Genomic DNA, 25,599 nt, shown 5'->3' with positions numbered 1-25,599 from the left:
AGAAAATACCTGAGTACTGATATAGTCTTTTTGAAGCCTAGGGTCTTCAGGGCTTTTCTCCCTATCAGTCTGTTGGCTTTTGTTTTTGAGAGGGTTTTGGCGGATTGCAGACAGCAGCTTTTCTATTCTGTCCTATTTAGTTAGCTTGGGCCCCATCATTTGCTCAGCCTATCTTTCTATCTGTGTGAGTGTTTTTTCATCTTGCTTCACCGTCATTATATGTTGGGGGCTGCCTATTGCTTTGGGGTCTGCTCTGGGGCAGTTTAGATTTCCCTTTCTGTCTTTAGGCTATGTAGTTCTCTGGCTGTGATCGAGGGGTCTAGGGCACCGTAGGAACCCCCCACGGCTACTGCTAGTTGTTGTTGTTAGGTTCAGGGGTCTGCAATCCGATAGCTGCCAACTTCTCTGGTTTTCTGGACTTAGCTAGTATTTCTGTTTTTGCCTCCTACGGTGACTCATTCATAACAAGGACCCTAAAGACATAATTATGATTTCAGTTGATCAGAAAGATTTACCAATGAATAATGTGATCAATAAATACCATATTGTCATCTGGACATATAATACTATATACCATATCACACTACATAGTGTAGTATACAGAAGACTATACCTTGTACTGTATGTAACTACTATTACTTGTGTTTTATTGGAATATTGATTGTACAATGCTCATTCTGAGATTTGTAGTCAAGTGTCTTTCACAATGTAAGTTAAAGGGGTTGTTCACTAATAGGACAACCCCTTCTTCATCTAAATCTTTGGACTCCATAAAATAAAAAGGCCTTTACTCATCTCCCGTGCCGGTGCTGTTCCCATGGTGTCAGCACTCGTGGTCCCAGCTGTCACGCTGTGTAAGGGAGAAGATGCACAACAACGGGAAGCAGGAGGGAAGCTCAAACACTAGGGAAGGGGGGAGTACAGACCCTTATGCAGATCTAACAACACCCTGTCTGCCCTAAATGTCCCTAAATAGGTTCTGCACCTATCACCGAACAGGAACCTAATCCCTGCCTGACCCTAGTTATAGGCCCTGGCTAGGGAGGAGACAGGGTGAGTCACCCCCACTACAACTAAAGAGAGAGGATGCACCCTGCTGCAGAAACTGAATGTACTATATTATATATAGTTCAGAAAAGAGCGACCAGAATGGTGACTGGTCTGCAAACCCTGTCTTATGAGGAAAGGTTGCAGGATTTGGGAATGTTTAGTTTGCAAAAGAGAAGACTGAGAGGAGACTTAATAGCTGTCTACAAATATCTAAAGGGCTGTCACATTGTAGAAGGATCAACTTTATTCTCATTTGCACAAGGAAAGACTAGAAGCAATGGGATGAAACTGAATGGGAGGAGACACAGATTAGATATTAGAAAAAACTTTTTGACAGTTAGAGTGATCAATGACTGGAACAAGCTGCCACGAGAAGTGGTGAGTTCTCCTTCAATGGAAGTCTTCAAACAGAGGCTGGACAGATATCTGACTGGGATGATTTAGCGAATCCTGCTTTGAGCAGGGGGTTGGACCAGATGGCCCAGGAGGTCCCTTCCAACTCTGATTCTATGATTCTATGATTCTATGATGATTTAAACCTTCAGCAAAGGTGTGTTAATTAACAGCAGAAGGTAGAGATAACCACTGGGTCCTAGAGTGAGACGGATATCACTCCATAACAGAGATGCAAAAATCAAAGAGGTGCTTGTAGAACTAAACGCAATGACCTTCTACAGCCGGATCCAGGATGACTGTCTGTCACACCTGACACACCCGTGACAGTACCCTCCTTCTACGAGTGTCCTCCAGACACTCAGGACCTGTTTTTTCAGGATGAAAGACATGGCATGGAACAAACGAACTAGTCTAGGGGCATTCACTTATGATGCTGACACTTACATCCTCTCCTCTGGACTATAACCCCTCTAGTGCACCAAGTACTGCAGGGTACAATGCTGAAGACTCAACAATCTTCAAAATCTGGAACTCCAAATTATTACCATCAACAATGATTGGTGGTGGAGACAGGGGACAGGACTCAAGAGGCTCAACATACTTCTTGAGCAGAGGCCTGTGGAATACATTGTGAATTTTAAGAGCCGGGGGTAACTCAAGATGAAAAGCTGCAGGGTTAATGACAGAGGTTATTTTATAGGGACCAAGAAACCTAGGTCAGGGGCGGACACTGACAGCTTGGGGTTCCCGTGCAAGAAATGTGTCTGGTCCCCCTTCCTTTTATGGCGACAAAGCTACATATATATATATATATATATATATAATATATATATGTATATATATTATAGCCACACACACATACTGTACATGTGTATATATAACATAGTCTCCTTTATTATGTATTTTGCTGTCCCTTACACAGTGCCCTCTCTTGTTATGTACAGTACCGTCCCTTACATATTGGATTATATAGAGCCCTGTTTTTTATTACATACCGTCCTGTTTTGTTAGCTGTATAATGTAATGATGGCTGATGGAGCATGGGAAAGCTTCCTTTCTAATGGAGGAGCTGACGGACTGGTAGTCTGGTCACCGGCTCCTCGATCAGCAGTCATTTTATATCTAAAAAGAGGGCGTTGTGAATAACAAAATTCACAGGAATACACTATGTAAGAGACAGCACTATATATAACAGCAGAGGAAGCTATATAATAAAGGACGGCACCATATATAACTAAAGAGGATGGTGCGTAATAAGGGACAGTGTTATACATAAGGAAACTATGTAACTAAGGATGGTGTTATACAGAATTAGTGAGTACTCTCCCCCACCCCATCATTGCCCTCTTCACCACCTCCATCATTGCCTTCTCCCCCACCACTATCTTTGCTTTCTCCCCCACCACTCCCATCATTGCCCATTCCACCACCTCCATCATTTCCTTCTTCCCATCTCTCCCATCATTGCCTTCTCCCCATCACCCCAATCATTGCCTTCTCCCCATCACCCCATCATTGCCTTCTCCCCATCACTCCCATCATTGCCTTCTCCATCACCCCATCATTGCCTTCTCCCCATCATTCCCATCATTGCCTTCTCCCATCACTCCCATCATTGCATTCTCCCTATCACCCCATCATGACCTTCTCCCCATCACCCCATCATGGCCTTCTCCCCATCACCCCATCATGGCCTTCTCCCCATCACCCCATCATTGCCTTCTCCCCATCACCCCATCATTGTCTTCTCCCCATCACTCCCATCATTGCTTTCTCCATCACCCCATCATTGCCTTCTCCCCATCATTCCCATCATTGCCTTCTTCCATCACTCCCATCATTGCATTTTCCCCATCACCCCATCATGACCTTCTCCCCATCACCCCATCATGGCCTTCTCTCCATCACTCCATCATGGCCTTCTCCCCATCACTTCCTTCTCCCCATCATTGCCTTCTTTCCATCACTCCCATCATTGCCTTCTCCCCATCACCTCCATCATTGCCTTTTCCATCACCCCATTATTGCATTCTCCCCATCACTCCCATCATTGCCTTCTCCCCATCACCCCATCATGACTTTCTCATCATCACCCCATCACAGCCTTCTCCCCATCACCCCCATCATTGCCTTCTCCTCATCACTGCCTTCTTGCCATCACTCCCATCATTGCCGTCTCCCCATCACCCCAATCATTGCCTTCTCCCCATCACCCCATCATTGCCTTCTCCCCATCACCCCATCATTGCCTTCTCCCCATCACTCCCATCAATGCCTACTCCCCATCACCCCATCAAGGCATTCTCCCCATCACCCTATCATGGCCTTCTCCCCATCACCCCATCATGGCCTTCTCCACCTACACACATACATACATCCACACACATCCACACACATACTACATACACACCACACATACATACATATACACACACACATCCACACACATACTACACACAGAAATACATGCATACACACACATACACACACACATACATACATACATACACACATACTACATACACACACATACACACACACACATCCACATACATACATACACGCACACACAGTGACAGCACCTCTCACCTGTCCGCAGCATCACCGCCTCCAGCTGGTTCCTCGTTCTGGCACAGCGGCCGCTGAATGATGACGTCATTCAGCGGCGCTGCTCTCAGAGACAGGAAGCGCTGGCGCCGGGCAGGATGCAGGACGGATCCTTGCAGCTCCTCTCGTGCTTCCTGCCCGCAGCACATGAGGGCAATCTGGCCAGGGGCCCCCCGGACCCTCGGGCCCGGAGAAACCGTCCAGATTGCCCTCATCATTAGTCACCCTGCAGGGGCCCCTTTGAGCCTCTGAGCCCCGATGCAGTCGCACCGGTTGAATCGGTGGTATGTCCGCCCATGACCTAGGTCCCAGTTTCCAGGAAGGGATCTTCAACTTGATATTCCTGGTAGACAACCACACAAAGTAATTCACACGTAGGTCCGGACCTGGCGAGTGCTTTCTGTCAGGCATACGTTTGTGCATGTCTCCCATGACCTTCAAATTACTCTGAAATGGTGGCGGTGATTATTAATAACAAACTCGGCCAACGGTAAGAAAGATGCCCAATGATCCTGGTTTTCTCAGACAAAACACCTGAGGTAAGTCTCCAAATCCTGATTAGAGCACTCGGTCTGTCCATTCGACTGAGAATGTAAAGTAGAGGAAAAGGACATCTGCATCCCCAGTCGAGTACAAAACGCTTTCCAGAACCTAGAAACATATTGGGTCCCCCAAGCTGACACCTCATCGGAGGGAACCCCGTGAAGCTTCACAATCTCATTAACAAAAACCTGAGCACGATTCCTTGCATTTGGAAGTGCCGGTAAAACGATGAAATGCACCATTTTACTGAACATATCGACAACTACCAGAACCACAGTCTTGCATGCTGATACCACTTGGATGACAGGCAAGTACAGAGTTATGATGTTGCCTAATTACTTTACGGCACAAATCAGATGGTACAAATAACCTCTCTGAAGGGCAGGAGGCAGGGGCGTCCCCCTGAGCCTCCAACACCTCACCCTTCAGGTCAGGGCATAAGGCCGAGATGACTACCCCCTTCTGCAAAATTGGGCAGGGTACTCATGGTCACCACCACCAGGGAAGCTCCGGGACAAAGCATCCGCCTTGTTGTTTTTAACTCCTGAATGGAAAGTGACCACAAAACTGAATCCAGCAAAGAACAGGGACCACCTAGCTTGTCTAAGGTTGAGACCTTTAGCCAATTGAAGATATGACAGTTTTTTTTGGTCCGTGATAACAGTAATAGGATAGACTGCCCCCTCCAACCAATGTCGCCACTACTCGAATGCCTATTTAATTGCCAAAAGTTCCCTATTACCCATGTCCTAATTTCTCTCAGTCAAGGATAATTTTTTGAAAAGAAGACACATGGATGCCATTTACCAAGGGACGGACCCTGAGATGCCCACCTCCGACGCATCCACTTCCACGATAAAAGGTTGTTAAACATCGTGTTGACTGAATATAGGTGCAGTGTCAAAACAACTCTTCAGGGAGGAAAAAGCCTGCTGAGCAGCCTCCAACCATTTAGAAAAATCAGACCCTTTTCTTATCCAACCTTCAGTCTTATGTTATATACAATCTGCATCAAAGCTCTTTGTGCAAGTGGTGCTGAGTCTATGGCATAAATAGGAATGGGCTTAGCTAGGGTAGAGCAAACAAGCCCATGAGTTCTAGCAAACTCAGCATCAACCATATCGACTCCAGCTCCACTGTCTACAAACACAGAAATTCTCTCAGTCCTGCTCTCTAGCGCCACCTCTGCTGTCAGGACAAACTGAGAATTACAGGTTGAAGACGAACATACCCCTTGATTATCAAACTCCAGACTCCCAAGGGTTAATTGAGTCTCTTTTGGTTTAGGAATCAAAAGACAGGCCCCAATAAAATGTCCTTTCCTCCCACAAAAAAACACACACCGTTTTTCTTGCAAATGTCAGGGGAGACATACGATACAGAAGCACCTCCTAACTGCCTGGCTTCCTCTAAGGCTGGAGTCACACACAACGTACAAAAATACGGTCTGTTTTAAACGGACAAGAATCGCAGAAATGTTCCCTGAACAATGATCCGTATGTCATCTGTGTGCAATGCGAGGAATGCGATTTTCTCGCATCTAAGCATCCGTATGGCATCCGTACGGCGAGATTTTCTCGTCGGCTTTCAAAATGGACATATAATGGATCCATAGCCTCAAATATTTGTGAAAACATATATACAGTCTATATATATATATAGACTGTATATATATGTCAGTGAGACACATATATATATTTGTATTTCATACAGAGGTAGATAGCAGAATAGCCGATAATTCAATTGTAGGCTTCTGTAAAATCATTACAGAACCCGACAGGATATGAGACATGGTTTTTGCATGCTGCGATTTCACCCGCTCGTATAATACAGGAGAGAAACAGATGATGGGAGCTGCCCCATAGGTTAACATCTGTCCAACTGCTATGCGATTCTTTCTCGCATAGCACTAATGCTTTTTGGCTTTGCCAGCAGTTGGGCAAAGCATACTGCGCACGCACGATTGGAGATTGCAATGCCTGCACGCGTAAAATAGACGACAACTACGGAAATTACCTGAAATATGGCGTACAGCGACCAAGGAGGGGTGGAGGGAAGAAGCCAAAACACCGCCCATCGGATCAGAAACAACTCATTTACATACAGCGCCAAATTGAGATGACAGATTTCCTTTAATGCAGCAAAGCAGGTTCAGCTCTCCACAGGCATAGCTATTCCCCAGGGTAGATTATGGTGTAAAATGATGGTGGTAAGGATGGTGGTTGTAGTGCATGGCAAGTGATGCAGCAATAAATTGGATAACACAGCAATGTGCAGTCTTCACAAGTTTTACTCACAGTTCAAATGGTACAATCCTGTTGTGAGTTAATTTTCCCCTTCACCGTTGGTGTCTGATGAACTCCCTCTGCTGGTGAGGAGAGGTGGTGAAATTGATTGGGTTGAGAAGAACCTGTCATCTGAACAGGTGGAGCCTGATTGGACACCCGGAATCACTGAGTGGATATAAGGCAGCCGACGCCCTACAGGGGTGCTGGTGATCCTTTCTGCTCTGAGCTCTTGCAACCAGTTAGTCCTGTCTACTGAAAGCTAAGTTTTTGCTCTCTTATTTTTCCATGATATTGTGCCTGTTTGCTTAGTGTTTTGTGTTCAGCCTGCCTTTGTTGGGATGGGCTGAGCTCCATTTTTGTCTCTGATCAGTTTATCTCTTTGCTCTGTTTTCAGAATATACCTGAGTGCTGATATAGTGATTTTGAAGTCTAGCGACTTCAGGGCATTTTTCCCTATCAGATGGTTGGGACATTTTTGGTAGGGTTTTTTGCGGATTGCAGCCAGCATCTTTTCTGTCCTTTCCTATTTAGTGAGTTGGTGCCCTTGTTTTTGCAACAGGTGGTTCGCTTGCACGGGATTCCTGAGAACATTGTATCTGACAGAGGAGTTCAGTTTATTTCTAGATTTTGGAGGACTTTCTGTTCCAAGCTGGGAATTCAGTTGTCCTTCTCCTCTGCGTTTCACCCTCAGACCAATGGGCAGACGGAGAGAACAAACCAGACTTTGGAGTCGTATTTGAGATGTTTTATTTCTGCTGATCAGGATGATTGGGTTTCATTTTTGCCCTTGGCCGAATTTGCTTTAAATAATAGAGCTAGTTCTGCCACTTTGATGTCACCTTTTTTTTGTAACTTTGGGTTTCATCCTCGATTCTCTTCAGGGCAGGTGGAGTCTTCTGCCTGCCCAGGTGTTGACACTGTGGTGGAGAGAATGCACCAGATCTGGGACCAAGTGGTGGATAGGTTGTCTCTCTCCCAGGAAAAGGCCCAACAGTTTTCCAACCGTCATAGGACCATTGGTCCCCAGTTTAAGGTGGATGATATGGTTTGGTTGTCATCAAAGAATATCTCTATGAAGGTGGCTTCTCCAAAGTTTAAACCTAGATTTATTGGACCTTACAAGATTTTGGAGTTTCTTAATCCTGTCTCTTTTCGATTGGCTCTTCCTGTTACATTTAAGATCCATAACGTGTTTCATAAGTCTCTGTTAAAGAGGTTTGTTGAGCCAGCAGTTCCTGTGGTGGCACCTCCTGACCCTGTATTGGTGGAAGGTAATGTGGAATATGAGGTTGAGAAGATACTGGATTCTCGCCTGGCTAGACGGAGACTCCAGTATTTGGTTAAATGGAAGGGTTATGGCCAGGAGGATAATTCTTGGGTCCCTGCATCCGATATTCATGCCAAAAGATTGGTTTGTGCTTTTCATCGGGCCCATCCTGATCGTCCTGGTGGCGTGGATGAGGGTTCGGTGACCCCTCCTCAAGGGGGAGGTACTGTTGTGAGTTCAGTTTCCCCTTCACCGTTGGTGTCTGATGAACTCCCTCTGCTGGTGAGGAGAGGTGGTGAAATTGATTGGGTTGAGAAGAATCTGTCAACTGAACAGGTGGAGCCTGATTGGACACCCGGAATCACTGAGTGGATATAAGGCAGCCGACATTTTTGGTAGGGTTTTTTGCGGATTGCAGCCAGCATCTTTTCTGTCCTTTCCTATATAGTTAGTTGGGCCCCATCGTTTGCTCAACCTGTCTTTCTGTCTGTGTTTGTGTTTTCATCTGCTTTTCACCGACAATACATGTTGGGGGCTGTCTATTGCTTTGGGGTCTGCTCTAGGGCAGTTTAGATTTCCCCTTTCTTTCTTTAGGCTTATTTAGTTCTCCGGCTGTGAACGAGGGGTCTAGGGCACCGAAGGAACCCCCCACGGCTACTGTTAGTTGTGGTGAATAGGATCAGGGGTCTGCAATCCGATAGCTACCAACCTCTCCGGTTTTCTGGACTTAGCTTGTATTTTTGTTTTTTCCTCCTTCGGTGACTCATTCATAACACAATCCCCAGCCGGGAGTGCTGTGTCCTCAGGGACAGTGGTCCAGACAGCTCTCAGTTAGCTTGGGGTGTGTTGCCAGGGCTCCCTTAGATGTTCCTTTCCTGGCCGTCTCACTACGCTGGCTACCACCTCTCCTGCCCTGTGTCTTCATACACATTGTCCCGAGCCAGCAGACTCGGTTCTTGTCGAGTGACATTGGTCAGGCCCCTGTATCATGTCTGCCTTTTCAGCGAATATGTTTGGATGTGGCACCTGCAATGCCTACCGCCTCCGGTTTCCTAGCCGAGTCCTTAGTTTCTCTGCTAGTTTGGGGCCAGTCCCCTAACTGCGACCTGGTCCCTCCACCGGCCACGCCAGTGAATACGGGACCCACGGATGGATCTCTCACTATCCATGCCCCTGAGACCTCTTCTTCCTCTCCACTACTGGAGCCTTTCCTTCTCTCTTTCTTCTTCACTTCTCTTTCTGAAGTCTGGGGACAAGCTGCACTCAGCTTCAGTCCGCCTTCTAGACTGTCCCTCTAGTCTCATAGCTCTCTGCTTACCACACTCCGACTCCTCCCCTCTAACTTCCTCCACCTACACCCTCTACTTAACTCCCCCCTGACCAGATGGGGACTAGTGTTGGGTGTAAGTGTGTGAGTCCTGGCAATGCCCCTTCTTTACCTAAGAGCAGAGTACCACACCTCTGGATGAAGTGCAGTACCCTGTGGTGACTGAGACCACAGGGGCGCCACACTCCACTTTATGCCCATGCCCCTGCAGTCACTGTGCTAAATGCCTGTGGCCGGAGGAACGTACCGGGTGGCCCCAGGCATTCAACACTGTCATTTTTCCCCCATAATGAGGCACCCTAATTGAGTCAGAAGGTAGCACCCTAGGTGCCTGTCCCTCTTCCCGACTTTTTGTGTTCTATTTCTTCAGAGATTGTAAGCCCGATAGCAAGGCAGGCCCTCGCTTTTTCATTCAAAGTGTTAAATAATGAATTCCTTTGTAATGTCTGATATTGTTTTTAAATGTATCCTCTAAATTGTAAAGTGCTTCAATATGTTGGTGCATTATTATAAGCATGACAAGTGTCCATAAACAGGTCAGGTTGATAGTAACTGATCTTGTGCTGTTCAGCCCTGCCCTATGGACCCAATATAAAACCCAACGTTAGATTTCTGAGAAGCAGAGAATTGTAGTTTTGTTTCTCTCTTCCTCTGTCAGCCATGGCGTCTTCTGATCTGAGAGAGAAGCTGGACTGCTCCATCTGTCTGAGCACTTATACAGATCCTGTAATGCTGAGATGTGGACACAACTTCTGCCGGGTCTGTATTGGTCGTGTGCTGGATACACAGGACGGGTCTGGAGTTTATTCCTGTCCTGAATGCAGAGAAGAGTTTCAGGAGTGGCCGGCACTGATTAGGAATATAGCTCTACGTAATATAATGGAGACTTTCCTGTTTACTCAACCAACAAGGACCGAAATCGGGATCTGCTGCACTTACTGTGTGGACTCTCCGGAACCTGCTGTTAGATCCTGTCTACACTGTGAGGCTTCTCTGTGTGATAAACACCTGAGAGCTCACAGCAAATCACCAGAACACGTCTTATCTGATCCCAGCACTTCTCTGGAGAAAAGGAAATGTTCTGTCCATAAGAAGATCCTGGAATATTACTGCACTGAGGACGCTGCTTCTATCTGTGTCTATTGTTCAGCAGGAGAACATCGGGGACACCGGGTGGAGATGCTGGATGAAGCCTCAGAAAAGAGGAATAAGAAACTGAGAAATGTTCTCCAGATACTGACCACAAAGAGAGAAGAGACTGAGGAAAGAGTCCGGAGTCTGGAGGAACAGAGGAGAAAAGCTCAAGAAAAAGCAGCTGGAGAAGCCGAGAGAGTCACTGCCCTGTGTACAGACATCAGGAGACGGGTGGACGACCTGGAGAAGAGGGTTCTGAGTGAGATCTCCAGGCAGGAAAAGGAAGAGTCACTGTCACTGTCTGCTCTGATCCGTCAGCTGGAAATAAAGAAGGACGAGCTGTCCAGGAAGATGAGACACATTGAGGAGCTGTGTAACATGACGGATCCACTGACTGTCCTACAGGAACCAGACACCGGTGACTTGTGTGATCCTGAGGAGGAGGGAGATGATGAGGACACAGGGGGACATGATAAACAGCCCCATGATGGAGATGACCTGGATGTGGCTGTGATCTCACACACATTACACACATTATGTGACGTAATATCAGGTATAAGGAGCGGGATCTATGTGGGGGATCCTGCAGACATATTACTGGATGTAACCACAGCTGCTAATAATCTCCTTATATCAGACGACCTGAAAACTGCGGCCGGGACAGAAGAGGAGCAGAAACGTCCAGAAACAGCAGAGAGATTCCAGTATAATCAGGTGATGAGCAGGAGGGGATTTACCTCAGGACGACATTACTGGGATGTGGAGATCAGTAGATCAGGGGATTGGATGGTGGGGATGTGTTATCCCAGTATGGACAGGAGGGGAGATCAGTCACTGATTGGATGTAATAACAAGTCCTGGTGTTTGGGGAGATATAATAATCAGTATTCAGTGATACATGACAGTAGACAGGTTTGGTTACCTCACCAGATCTCCAGTGATAGAGTCAGGATATGTCTGGATTATGAGGCCGGGCAGTTGTCCTTTTATGAGCTGTGTGACCCCATCAGACACTTACACACCTTCACTGCCACCTTCTCCGAGCCCCTTCATGCTGCGTTATATGTCTGGCACTGTTCTATAAAGATTTTAAGAGGAAACATCAACTGGAAGAAACCATTATGATATAAAAACAATCTGTCCGTATACTGGGGAATGAAACTAAGTTTATGATTGTTGAATCATTTGGTTAATGGGATGAATTAGAAGATGGAGATACAGACGATGATCTCTACAGAATCACTAGATCACATGTGTTTAAGGTTTCTGATGATCACTCTGTAGATATTTCTGTATATTGGGGGATAGAATCTGGTGAGGCTGGTAATATCCCTGTGTGTCATTGTGGATAATTCTGCTGAGTGTCCTGGATTTTATTCCCAGGTATTAAACACTTTGATTGGATTTGGCATTTTCTTATATTAAACCCCTTTAATTCATTATTTATCTTTTAAGTGTTACTTTTTTTAACATTTATTTTGTGGTCTAATGACACATTTTTACAAATAAGGTTTAAGGCCAGGTGCACACGGTGCGGATTTCCAGCGGGTCCGCAGCGGATTTTTCCACGCAGAAACGCTGCATATCCGCATTGTGATGTACAGTAGCATGTTATTCAATGTAAAAAAAACCCGCTGTGCAGATGCTGCGGATTTTTCCGCGCGGTTTTCCTGCGGTACAAAATCCGCAGCATGTTACTTCTTTTGTGCGGTTTTCCACCTCCCCTGTCTCCAAATCCGCAGGGGGTAATCCACAGTGGAAAACCGCACAAAAACCACAAGAAAAATGCATTAAAAATGGAAGAAATCCGCAGGAAAAAATGCAGGTAATTTGACCTGCGGATTTCTTCAATTCTGCACGGAAAAATCCGCAGGGCAAAAAAGCCTGTGTGCACTCAGCCTTAGCCTAGTTTATTAGTTGTTCGGTAGGTGTTTAAAGGGATTATGTCAGCACATTTTTAAATATAAAAAGATGACTTGTGAAAAGAAAATAATAAATGAATATAAAACTACGATTTTCATCAATTACCATTATTTAATGGTAATTTAATTCTTAAAATGAGGGGCTTTACTGATGTGTCTCATCCAATATTGAATGGACTCATTAGTGATCTACAGTATTCATTGCAAGATGAGTGTTTTGATCTCTCATTGTACAGGAAAATATAATAAGATCGGGCTAAATGAGCTCATGGATAAAATGGATAAAGATCCCGGGGATGAAATGGTGCAAGATGTAAATGGCGAACAGTGCTGAAACAGCACATAGGCTTGGACTGGCCCTCCGAAGCACCAGAGAATCTTCCGGTGGGCCCTAGCTTCTCATTCAGGAGAGTTTATAGTGCAAACCTGGCTTCAAAATCTGGATTTCAACAGTATCTGAGCAATCGAGTGATAACCAATGGCAGCCAAATCCTAACATCGTATATCTTATGGCTATACCACTTGATACAGTGCCAGATAAAAATTAGTCTAGGTCCGAAAAACCACTTTAAAGATAATGCATTGGTTTTGTATATATGAAAGATGGGCCCTCAGAATCAAGTCCTCTGGTGGGCCTAATGTTTTTTAGTCTGACACTGACAGCACAGCTCCATTTACTGTGTAGTTGCCATTACACGGCGCTGCAGTTCTGCTCCTTTAAAACTAAATGTGAGCAAATGTGATTTAAAGACTTATTTTATTGATGGCCTGTTCTTATATGTGATCAGTGGTGGCGTGACACCCGACATCACCGCTGATCAGTTCAGACAGAAGTTCTTGGATGCTGCTGGACCACAGGAGCTCTTTCTTTCTATAGTGGCTCTAGACAGATACAGTGTGGCGCCCCTGAGGCTCGGTCGCCACAGAGGTACTGCATCTTCTCCTAAGGTGTAGTGCCCCACCATCCAGGTAAGGTGGGAACTCCCTGCCACACTCCAACACCTTCATTCCACACACAGGATAGTTCAGCAGGAACACCTAGCAGCTTCAGGCTGGGGGTAGCAGAGCACCCTTCGTGGAACCCTGCTTCGTAACACGAGATGTGCTGGGAGGTGGGTGGAGTTAGTATAAAAAGAATGGGAAAGATAGAATTACAGGTCAGTCCCTTAGGGGGGCCGTCAGAGAGAGTTATGTCAGTCTGACCGGAGGGGAGTCTGGAGTCAGTCCCTGAGGGGGACAGGCTGACAGAAGGTCAGTCGGGAAGGAAGCCACTCAGACAGGAGTGAGGGTCCCTGGAAGAAAGAAAGAGAAGAAAGAGTGCTGCAGCTGCCTCAGTGACCTGAGCCAGCTGGCACGGGAAAGAGAGAGGGAGAGAGACGTAGAACTATAACCTGCATTTCCATAAGAGAGAGAAAGACAAGTACGGAACGAAGTGGAAGGAGAACAGAGAGGAGGAGTGGGTTGGATAGGAACCCTGCCTATAGGTTCTCAGTGCACGGCCGGGGCCCGGTCCCCGAGGTTGTATGGACACTTATGGTTCTGCAGCAGACACCGGTGGAGTAGTTGGCTGTAAATGCACTACTCCCATCCAAGACTTGGGACACAACAGCGAAATGGATAGAGAGCCGGGATTCAGGAGAAGGGAGTCCCCGAAGCAGGCTACAGCTGTCTGTCATACAAGTGAGAGAGTTGTTAGAAACATCTGACAGGAGGAACTTCAGAGAACCACGGTGCTGGAGCTCTTCACACCAATAGGCGCTTTAGAGGAGTCGTTCAGCAAAGGCACATGTTGGAGGGGTGCTGGCGGGGAGAGCCCTATCTTGCCTGGAGGTTGGCTGGGCCTCTGTCCCGGAGGACACGGTACTGAAGCGGGCACCTGTGTGCACTACAAACTGTGAGTGAAGCTTTGAAACCGCAAGCCCTGGTGTCCTCCATTCATTCCCGCATCAGCACTACTACATTGGGGGAATCAACATCTACACCATCCTGTGCCCCTACTCCTCCATCGCACCTATACACTGCCCTGGGAGTACAGCTCCACCTGTGGGGAGCTACACCATCTTAGCTGCATCACACCGTCAGTCTCAGTGGATCTGCAAGCAGCATTGGCTTACCATCTTACTTGCCAAATACCACGGGTGGCGTCACGAACTTTAAATTACAACCAAACACCACCGCCATTGATATTGGGGCCCAGGGCCACTGACCGGGTCACCGCTGCTGTGACACATCATCCCCCCGACACCGGCCCAGTACCGAGTACCCCACAGCCCTGGGTGAAGCCAGCAGGGGCGACCCAACTGCGTAGCCACCTCTTACTGAAAAGGACAGTGATGGATCAGCAGGGCGGCGTCTGAGAACTTTCGTCTGACGTCAGTAGCAGTTGATCGCACACCCACCAATCAGATAAGGACAACCCATTTCAACTTTTATATAAATTTTATCTGTTTAATTGCTTTTAGTCCGGTGTGTCTCTGATATAAGGGGGTTTTTATTAGATTTTTAAAACATGGCAACTTTCTTCCAGAAACAGTGCCATTCTTATTAATTGGCTCTGACTGGTATTGAATTCACATAGATTGAGCTAAGCTATAATAATTAGAGTTGAGCGAAACGGGTCGAAAAATTTCAAAAGTCGCCGACTTTTGGCAAAGTCGGGTTTCATGAAACGAAACCCGACCCTAGGATGAGGTCGGCCACGAGGTCGGCGACTTACGCGCCAAAGTCGCGTTTCAAAAGATTGTTTTGCGCTCTTTTTCAGCCAATCAGGATCCACGGACACTGTGGGCAACGTGATGACATAGGCACGGGTCACCACCATCTTTCAGAAGGGCATGCAAGTGATTGGCTTGCTTTGGTGGGCGTCACAGGGAGTATAAAAGGGCGTGCACACCTACCTCCATCTTACTTCTGCCGATCTTAGCATAGGGAGAGGTTGCTGCTGATTCTGTAGGGAGAGTGTTAGGCAGGGAAGAAGAAAAAAAAACTGCTTCTGCTGCTAGCGATTGTGCCTGTACAACACACCAGTCACTGTGTGCGCAGTGCAAGGGGAGGCTATATTGTGGTGTATCAGTGGTGTTGGTTGTTGGGCTGCCTTCTAAGGCTTCCTGACAGCTGCATTGCTGTTTACCCACTGCTCTGCAAACTGCTTTTTTAAAAGCAATCCCAATTTTTTTTTTTTGTCCTAATGAGGTACTGTGCTGCAAACTGCTTTTTTAAAAGCAATCCCAATTTTTTTTTTTTGTCCTGCTGAGGTACTGAGCGTGCATTTTTTCACACCATACAGCGGTGTACGCTCCTCACACAGTACCGTGTAACAGCTGTTATCACAGCCACAGTGAAGCTATCTGTGTCACTCTGTGAGAATAAGTCGAGGACATGTTCCGTTCTTACAGACCTGCACTCTAGGGAGATTCCTACTCTGCCCAATTCTACATACACCTTGTAGTTTGTGATACACTAGCCAATTTCTGCCTGTGACATAGCGCTGTGATATTCAGTGGGCCTCACACAATCCAAAAGTGTCCAGTGTCCACAAGTGTCTGCAGAAATTCAAAATCTCCCTTATCCTCTAGTCACTTTGGTCACAGCTGTGCCATCGAGCCTGTGACATAGCGCTCAGATATTCAGTGGGCCTCACACAATCCAAAAGTGTCCAGTGTCTGCAGAAATTCAAAATCTCACTTATCCTCTAGTCACTTTGGTCACAGCTGTGCCATCGAGCCTGTGACATAGCGCTCAGATATTCAGTGGGCCTCACACAATCCAAAAGTGTCCAGTGTCCACTAGTGTGAGCAGAAATTCAAAATCTCACTTATCCTCTAGTCACTTTGGTCACAGCTGTGCCATCGAGCCTGTGACATAGCGCTCAGATATTCAGTGGGCCTCACACAATCCAAAAGTGTCCAGTGTCCGCTAGTGTGAGCAGAAATTCAAAATCTCACTTATCCTCTAGTCACTTTGGTCACAGCTGTGCCATCGAGCCTGTGACATAGCGCTCAGATATTCAGTGGGCCTCACACAATCCAAAAGTGTCCAGTGTCCACTAGTGTGTGCAGAAATTCAAAATCTCACTTATCCTCTAGTCACTTTGGTCACAGCTGTGCCATCGAGCCTGTGACATAGCGCTCAGATATTCAGTGGGCCTCACACAATCCAAAAGTGTCCAGTGTCCACTAGTGTGAGCAGAAATTCAAAATCTCCCCTGTCCTATAGACACCTTGTACCTTGTTTTACATTACTATATAGTTTGTTGGATTTTGTCTACATTTCTACCAAAAATGAGGAAGGCTGGTGGAAGAGGCCGTGGAATTGGGGGTTGGCAGCTGGTAATGATGGTGTTGGTGGTGGATCTGATGGTAGTGGCAAGAGCAAAATAGGACCGAATGCAGGAGGTGTTGAGCCTGCGTCATCGTCTGGCTCCATAAGGCTTCGAAGGCTTAGTTTTCTAGGAGTTGGCAAACCGCTTTTAAAGCCAGAGCATCAGGAAAAAGTTTTGTCTTACATTGCTGACTCAGCCTCCAGCTCTATCGCCTCCTCTTCTTCAGTTGTAAAAAGTAAAAGCACTGAGTCGTCATTGGAGGCTCATGTTCATGAACCACACCTTTCCTTGTGTCCTTCACCCCAACCAAGATTGAAGGATGACGCAGGCCATACTACTGATTACTCCATGGAGCTGTTTTCACATACCATGCCTGGATTATCAAGTCAAATGGTGAATTACCCAGGCCAAGATGAATCTGACATGGAGTGCACTGATGCACAGCCGCTGATGGATGATTCTGCTGGTACATTCATTCAGAGCACTACATTGTCCTCGCAGTGTACAGAGCCAGATTCTGACCCTGATGAGACTCAGGTGCCCCTTCCCGCACACTATACCACCATACACGGTGACACAGAGGAAGGTGCACATGACATTGAAGAGGAGGTGATGGATGACCCAGTTGTTGACCCAGATTGGCATCCATTGGGGGAAGAGGGTGCTGCTTCCAATAGCTCAGATGAGGAGCATACACAGCAGACATCGACATCGCAACAGCTGTTATCTGGCAGGCCCGGAGCACTCCAAAGACAGGTTCCAAAAATCAAAAGAGTTGCTGGACAGCTTGTCCAGAGGGTCAAAAGATCACAGCGTGCTAGGCCGCAAAATGTCTGCCAAAGTAGGAAGAGTGCAGTGTGGCACTTTTTTGAACAAAATCCTCATGATCAGGCCAAGGTTATCTGTAAGAAGTGCGCAAAGACCTTTAGCCGAGGGAAAAATCTGAAAAATTTGAATACCAGTTGCATGCTTAGACATTTAAACACCATGCACTTGCAAGCGAGGACACAACACCAAACCTCAAGTGCCACATGTGCAACTGATCACAACGAAGGTAGTCAGCAACGCTACATTGTTTCCCCCACTGTAAGCCCACCGGTTAGCACAGCAGCAAATGTTGAGGTGTCGTTGCAAGGCCACAGCAGTCAGGGAATCCCACTGTTCTATCAACGAAAGACTGATTCTAGGCCATCAGAAAGAACACCAACTCCATCACCATCATCAACCCTCTCTCAGTCCGCCCTGTCCACCGCTACTTCCACCATATGCAGCTCTCAAGTCCAGCTCACCCTCCCAGACACTATGAGTAGGTCAAGAAAGTACTCATTCTCTCATCCACGTACACTGGGTTTGAACGCCCACATTGCCAAACTAATCTCGTTTGAGATGATGCCCTTTCGGTTGGTGGAAAGCGCAGCTTTCCGCGAACTCATGGCCTATGCAGTACCACGCTATGACCTACCCAGTCGCCACTTCTTCTCTCGCAAAGTCATCCCAGCCCTCCACCATCATGTGAAAGACCGCATTGTCCATGCACTCAAGCAGTCAGTGAGCGGAAAGGTGCACCTCACAACTGATGCATGGTCCAGTCGGCATGGCCAGGGCCGTTACGTGTCCATCACTGCGCACTGGGTTAATGTGGTGGATGCAGGGTCCACAGGGGACAGCGGTGGTGGGACAGTGCTGCCTAGCCCACGGTATAGGAAACAGTTGGCTGTAGGCGTTCGACCCTCCTCCTCCTCCTCCTCCAGAAGCGAAAGCTCGTCCACAGAGCGCAGTCGTACGAGCACTCCATCTGCAGCTGCCACTGTTGCACACGAGGTGTCCCCCTATCGAGTAGCTAGTGGAAAGCGTCAGCAGGCTGTGTTGCAGATGATGTGTTTGGGCGACAGACACACCGCCGAGGTGCTGGCCGAGTACTTGAAGCGACAATCTGAGTCATGGCTGGGCAGTGTACATCTTGAGGCAGGCAAGGTAGTTAGTGATAACGGCCGTAATTTTGTGGCAGCCATAGCCCTTTCAAAACTCAGCCACATACCTTGCTTGGCTCACACCTTGAACCTGGTGGTGCAGTGCTTCCTCAAAAATTATCCGGAGTTAACAGCACTGCTCCAGAAGGTGCGAAGACTGTGCGCGCACATCCGCCGGTCGCCTGTACACTCCGTTCGTATGCAGAAGCTGCAGCGATTGCTCCACCTTCCCAACCACCGCCTCATTATCGACATTGCAACAAGGTGGAACTCCACCCTGCACATGGTGGAGCGGCTGTGCGAGCAGAGGCAGGCCATAATGCATTTGTGGGAGGATACACGGCCAGGCACTTTGAGAGCAGACATGGAGTTGACAGGTGTGCAGTGGTCGAAGCTGAAAGACCTCTGTAAAGTCCTTCAGTGTTTTGAGGAATGCACACGGCTGGTAAGCGCAGACGACGCCATCCTAAGCTTGAGCATCCCACTTATGCGTCTGCTCATGCAAACTTTGACGCACCTTAAGGAGCAGGCTTCTGCAGCCAATGTTGATGAGGAGGAAGAGGAGGAGGGAATCCTTGATGACATTCAGCCATTGTCTGCTCAGGGACCTCTCCTGGACGAGGTGGAGGAAGAAGAGGAGGAGGAGGAGGAGGATGATGGGGATGATTACTTAGGGGAGGAGGATGCATCTCGTGGGGCAAGTGAAAATGTTGGCGTGGCAAGGTCTGGTACAGGGTTTGTGCGTGACTGGAGGGATGTGGATTTGCCAGAAAGTGCTCTTCCAACCTGCACTCGCAGTACATCATTGACACCGGGAACATTGGCCCACATGTCAGATTATGCCTTGCAGATCCTAAAAAGGGACCCCCGCATTGCCAAAATGATGAACGATGACGACTACTGGTTGGCCAGCATCCTGGATCCACGCTATAAAGGCAAATTACAAAACATCATGCCACAGGAGAACCTTGACCTAATATTGGCTAATAAACAAGCAATTCTGGTAAATCGGTTGCTTGAGGCATTCCCAGCACACAGCAGCGGTGATGGTTCTCACACGAGCCGTACGGGCCGGGGTCAGCTTGGCAGAGGTGTTCGTGGTGCACACAGCAGAAGTGGCGTTGGAGACAGGGGTTTCATGACAATGTTGTGGACTGATTTTTCAAGTACCGCTCACACAACTGGTAATACTGCATCGATGGAAAGTGACAGGAGACAGCAGTTGTCAACTATGGTTACAAACTACTTTTCCTCCCATATCGATGTTCTCCCACACAGGTCATTCCCCTTTGACTATTGGGCCGCTAAACTGGACACCTGGCCTGAATTGGCACAATATGCCTTACAGGAGCTCGCTTGCCCAGCTGCAAGTGTGCTATCGGAAAGAGTCTTCAGTGCAGCTGGATTAATCCTGACAGAAAAAAGGACCCGTCTGTCAACCCAAAATGTGGATGATCTAACCTTCATTAAAATGAACCACGCATGGGTTTCCAAGGATTTTGTCCCACCTTCCCCTGATGACACATAGGGTGACAGAAAAATGGCTTGCTTTGGTCCACCTCTTCCTGGGACTTGACCTATTTCACCTTTTGCATCAGCTGAATGTCCAACATCAACATATGCCACTTTCTAAAACTCCCTAACTGTGCTGCCTCCCCCCCCCATGGCCGGGGTCACCACCTAGCGCACGACACTGTGCGAGTGCCGTTGCCCTGGACAGGTGGGTAGGCCGACTCTTGGGCGCGGGCACTGGCACAGGGTCCCTCATAGTGCAATCAAGTGTCTCTGACGGTGGTGCACACCCCCCGTCAGACACACCGCCGTACTATGAGGGGCCCAGTGCCAGTACCGACGCCCACGAGTGGGCCCCCCTTGCTTGGGCAGGGCCCCAGCATTTGCAATCTTTACCTCTCCCTGCTCCTCCGCTGTGTAGTCTGGGCCGTCAAATCCATACTGTGCCTGACACCGTTTGAGCCTGCCTCCTGATGTATAGACATATATTTTGAATGTGTACGCTATCCATACATGTTATCTGGGGATATGGTACCCTTTCTCACCTTTGTGCAATCACGTGCAATCCATACTGGGCCTAACACCGTCTGAGCCTGCCTCCTGATGTATAGACATATATTTTGAATGTGTACACTATCCATACATGTTATCTGGGGATACGGTACCCTTTCTCACCTTTGTGCAATCACGTGCAATCCATACTGGGCCTAACACCGTCTGAGCCTGCCTCCTGATGTATAGACATATATTTTGAATGTGTACGCTATCCATACATGTTATCTGGGGATACGGTACCCTTTCTAACCTTTGTGCAATCACGTGCAATCCATACTGGGCCTAACACCGTCTGAGCCTGCCTCCTGATGTATAGACATATATTTTGAATGTGTACGCTATCCATACATGTTATCTGGGGATACGGTACCCTTTCTAACCTTTGTGCAATCACGTGTAATCCATACTGGGCCTAACACCGTCTGAGCCTGCCTCCTGATGTATAGACATATATTTTGAATGTGTACGCTATCCATACATGTTATCTGGGGATACGGTACCCTTTCTAACCATTGTGCAATCACGTGTAATCCATACTGGGCCTAACACCGTCTGAGCCTGCCTCCTGATGTATAGACATATATTTTGAATGTGTACGCTATCCATACATGTTATCTGGGGATACGGTACCCTTTCTAACCTTTGTGCAATCACGTGTAATCCATACTGGGCCTAACACCGTCTGAGCCTGCCTCCTGATGTATAGACATATATTTTGAATGTGTACGCTATCCATACATGTTATATGGGGATACGGTACCCTTTCTAACCTTTGTGCAATCACGTGCAATCCATACTGGGCCTAACACCGTCTGAGCCTGCCTCCTGATGTATAGACATATATTTTGAATGTGTACGCTATCCATACATGTTATCTGGGGATACGGTACCCTTTCTCACCTTTGTGCAATCACGTGTAATCCATACTGGGCGTGAGAACAGCTGGCGAGCTGTTAAGCAAGCTACAGCACCTGTGGTTTGCACACGTAAGTTTTTCATTTTTTCAGGAATGACGGTTAGGCCTAATTCCGGAACTGCGGTTGACCTGCACTTACTGGGAAATCATTGTTCGCGGGTAATAATTGTAATCAGTGATCCCCATCACTAACGTTGTTCAGCGGGTTATCTGCACCTGTAAGCGACAAACGCTGGCCTTTTCAGTGTAGCGCACATGCAGCCACGGACATGTAAGGGCATGACACACCAGTTATTGGCCAATCTCATGTGCCAGAGCCTCACGTGTCCCTCTAGTAAGCCGGACTCGGACCGCGGGGCATGACGGAGTCTCGTTCGTTAACGGAATTAAGCTTGCAATGTGTGCATCTGTTCTGTAGCTGGCATGGTTGAGGCTTCCCAGGTGGAGTCGAATTTAACCGTAGGCTCCACTCCTGGTGGTGCCCTTCTAGACATTCCTTTAAGGTTCAGCTTTGCAACCATACTGCCCACGTAAAACAAACACTTTGCCTTCATGAACGCTGTTTGGAGGGTCATGACTCGTGGGAATAACGCCGCCCAATCAGTTAACCTGCTAGAGAGATCGTTCGTTGCTCCCAAGCATGACCTCACACTCCCTAGGAAGAAGGTAATGCCACTGTGGCGACCGTACTCCTGGGGGCGACACAAGTGCACTGATGCCCAGCCACTGCTCGATGAATCTGCTGGTACATTGACCCAGACCACTACATTCCCCTCGCACGCTACACGGCCTGAATCTGACCCTGATGAAACTCAGGTTACCCTTCCCATATACAGTTCCATCTTACACGGTGACAAAGAGGAAGCTGCAGATGAAAGTGCAGGTTCGGCCCACCCGCCATCAGACACACCACCGTACTATCAGGGGCCCTGTGCCAGTGCCGTCACCAACAAGTGGGCCCCCCCTGCTTGCTCAGGATCACAGCACTTGCAAAGTTGAAATACTGTGCAGTGAGATGGAAGATGGGGACGACGAGGAGCCCAGACTAGTACAGGGATTCCCTAGCGAGGAGACTTATTTGATTGTTTTCAATGTTGGGACAGCAATTTTTGGGGAGCACTATACTCTGGAGAATGATAGATGGGGCCCACCATACACTGGAACATTCCAAAGGTGGACATCAGACACTGGAGCAGCATTTACAGGGCCCATTATACACTAGAGCATTAGAAATGGGGCCCATTATGTTTGGAGCATTATTTGGGCCCATAAGACAGTGGAGCTTCATCCATGAGGACCAACATATACTGTAGCATTATGTGGAGTTCATCATATACTGTTTCAAACACTATATGGGACCAATGATTCTGTATGGAGAAATAGATGGGCCTCGTCATGAGATGTAAAAAGTGAAGTATTTTTCATTGTACTATACCGCTATTTCTCTGCCGTATCGGAACATGATGAGTTGTGGTATGTGTTAAAGGGGCGCTCTTTCGCCCAGGGCACATGAAAACCTGGAGCCAGCCCTCCCCCCCACAACTGTAGCCAAATAACCCCCATTTTTCAGTGCGTAACTTGTATTATGAAGTTAATTAAGGTTGACAAGCTTAAGGCTGAGTTCACACGTGGCATTTTTTTCGCGTTTCCGCGGCGGTTTTAACCGCGCGATTTTGCCGCGAAAACTAAGCATCCCATGCATTCCTATGGGATTCCGCAATGCTGTGCTAATGCTGCGGTTTTTACCGCGGCAGAATCGCTTTGCGGTAAAAACCGCAGCACGCTCATTAATTTGCGGAATCGCGGCGATCCCGCACCCATAGGAATGCATTGTTCCGCTTATTTCCCGCATGTGGCTGTGCACACCATGCGGAAAGTAAGCAGAACAATTGCGGATGGTACCCATGGTCCGGAGGAGAGGAGACTGTCCTCCGGTCTTTGGGTACCATATCCCTGTAAAAAAAAGAATTTAAAATAAAAAATATTGTTATTCTCACCCTCCGACGTCCCGCGCAGCCTTCCCGCTTCTCTTCACACTCTCGTTCCCAGTAGTCCTTTGCGAAAATGCTCGCGATGACGTCCGTTCTCGCGGGATCCGCGAGAGTTCCGGTACGTGTGCACTTAGCCTAAGTAAGAAGAATTGATGCTTTTGGCATTCAAATGGGCACTGTAGGTGTGTTTCCTGTCCTCCTCTCACTGCCGACTTTTATTCCCCATTGACTTACATTGGGTTTCGTGTTTCGGGACGACCCCGACTTTTCCCTATAATCGGACGATCTTGCTCGACCCGACTTTTGGAAAAGTCGGGTTTCACGAAACGAAACGCGACCCTAAAAAACCAAAAGTCGCTCAACTCTAATAATAATATATGCAATTTCTCCCGAATACGCCAATACCCCGTATGTGGGGCTAAACCACTGTTTGAGCACACGGCAGAGCTCAGAACGGAAGGAGCGCCGTTTGACTTTTTCAATGCAGAATTGGCTGGAATTGAGATCGGATGCCATGTCGCATTTGGAGAGCCCCTGATGTACCTAAACAGTGGAAACCCCCCACAAGTGACCCCATTTTGGAAATTAGACCCCCCCAAGGGACTTATCTAGATGTGTGGTGAGCACTTTGAACCCCCAAGTGTTTCACTAAAGTTTATAATGTAGAGCCGTGAAAATAAAAAAAAATCATTTTTTTTCCACAAAAATGATCTTTTAGCCCCCAATTTTTATTTTCACAAGGGTAACAGGAGAAATTGGACCCTAAGAGTTGTTGTCCAATTTGTCCTGAGTACGCTGGTATGCCATATGTTGGAGAAAACTACTGTTTGGGCACACGGTGGGGCTCGGAAGGGAAGTAGTGACGTTCTGAAATGCAGACTTTGATGGAATGGTCTGCGGGTGTCATGTCGCGTTTGCAGAGCCCCTGATGTACCTAAACAGTGGCAACCCCCCACAAGTGACCCCATTTTGGAAACTAGACCCCCCAAGGAACTTATATAGATGTGTGGTGAGCACTTTGAACCCCCAAGTGTTTCAGTAAAGTTTATAATGTAGAGGCATGAAAATAAAAAAATAATTTTTTTTCCACAAAAATGATCTTTTAGCCCCCAATTTTTATTTTCACAAGGGTAACAGGAGAAATTGGACCCTAAGAATTGTTGTCCAATTTGTCCTGAGTACGCTGGTACGCCATATGTTGGAGAAAACTACTGTTTGGGCACACGGTGGGGCTCGGAAGGGAAGTAGTGACGTTCTGAAATGCAGACTTTGATGGAATGGTCTGCGGGTGTCATGTCGCGTTTGCAGAGCCCCTGATGTACCTAAACAGTGGCAACCCCCCCACAAGTGACCCCATTTTGGAAACTAGACCCCCCAAGGAACTTATATAGATGTGTGGTGAGCACTTTGAACCCCCAAGTGTTTCAGTAAAGTTTATAATGTAGAGGCATGAAAATAAAAAAATCATTTTTTTTCCACAAAAATGATCTTTTAGCCCCCAATTTTTATTTTCACAAGGGTAACAGGAGAAATTGGACCCTAAAAGTTGTTGTCCAATTTGTCCTGAGTACGCTGGTACGCCATATGTTGGAGAAAACTACTGTTTGGGCACACGGTGGGGCTCGGAAGGGAAGTAGTGACGTTCTGAAATGCAGACTTTGATGGAATGGTCTGCGGGCGTCATATTGCATTTACAGAGCCCCTGATGTACCTAAACAGTGGAAACCCCCAATTCTAATTCCAACCCTAACCCCAACACACCCCTAACCTCAGCCCTAACCATAACCGTAACCACAAACC

General features: G+C 47.4%; 1 protein-coding gene and 1 long non-coding RNA gene across 2 annotated transcripts in view; one reads left to right on the top strand and one right to left on the bottom strand.

Moving 5' to 3' along the window:
- LOC141083347 (uncharacterized) overlaps positions 1-25,599 on the bottom strand; it is a 128,795-nt gene that overhangs the window by 48,458 nt on the left and 54,738 nt on the right. The window lies entirely within an intron of this gene.
- Positions 10,139-12,016, top strand: LOC141083342 (E3 ubiquitin/ISG15 ligase TRIM25-like). The gene has a single exon (XM_073567554.1). The coding sequence runs from the start codon at positions 10,139-10,141 to the stop codon at positions 11,735-11,737; it is 1,599 nt and encodes a 532-aa protein (XP_073423655.1). The 3' UTR covers positions 11,738-12,016.

The sequence above is a fragment of the Dendrobates tinctorius genome, unplaced genomic scaffold (genome assembly GCF_039654945.1).
Source record: "Dendrobates tinctorius isolate UK_male_01 unplaced genomic scaffold, ASM3965494v1 ptg000020l, whole genome shotgun sequence".
Classification (NCBI taxonomy): Eukaryota; Metazoa; Chordata; class Amphibia; order Anura; family Dendrobatidae; genus Dendrobates; species Dendrobates tinctorius.
Note: the sequence above shows the minus strand (reverse complement) of the source record. Positions and strands in the feature narration are given on the sequence as shown.

Bases quoted from the DNA above. Each gene is read 5' to 3' on its own strand.
- LOC141083342 (XM_073567554.1), top strand. From the start codon at position 10,139: ATGGCGTCTTCTGATCTGAGAGAGAAGCTGGACTGCTCCATCTGTCTG.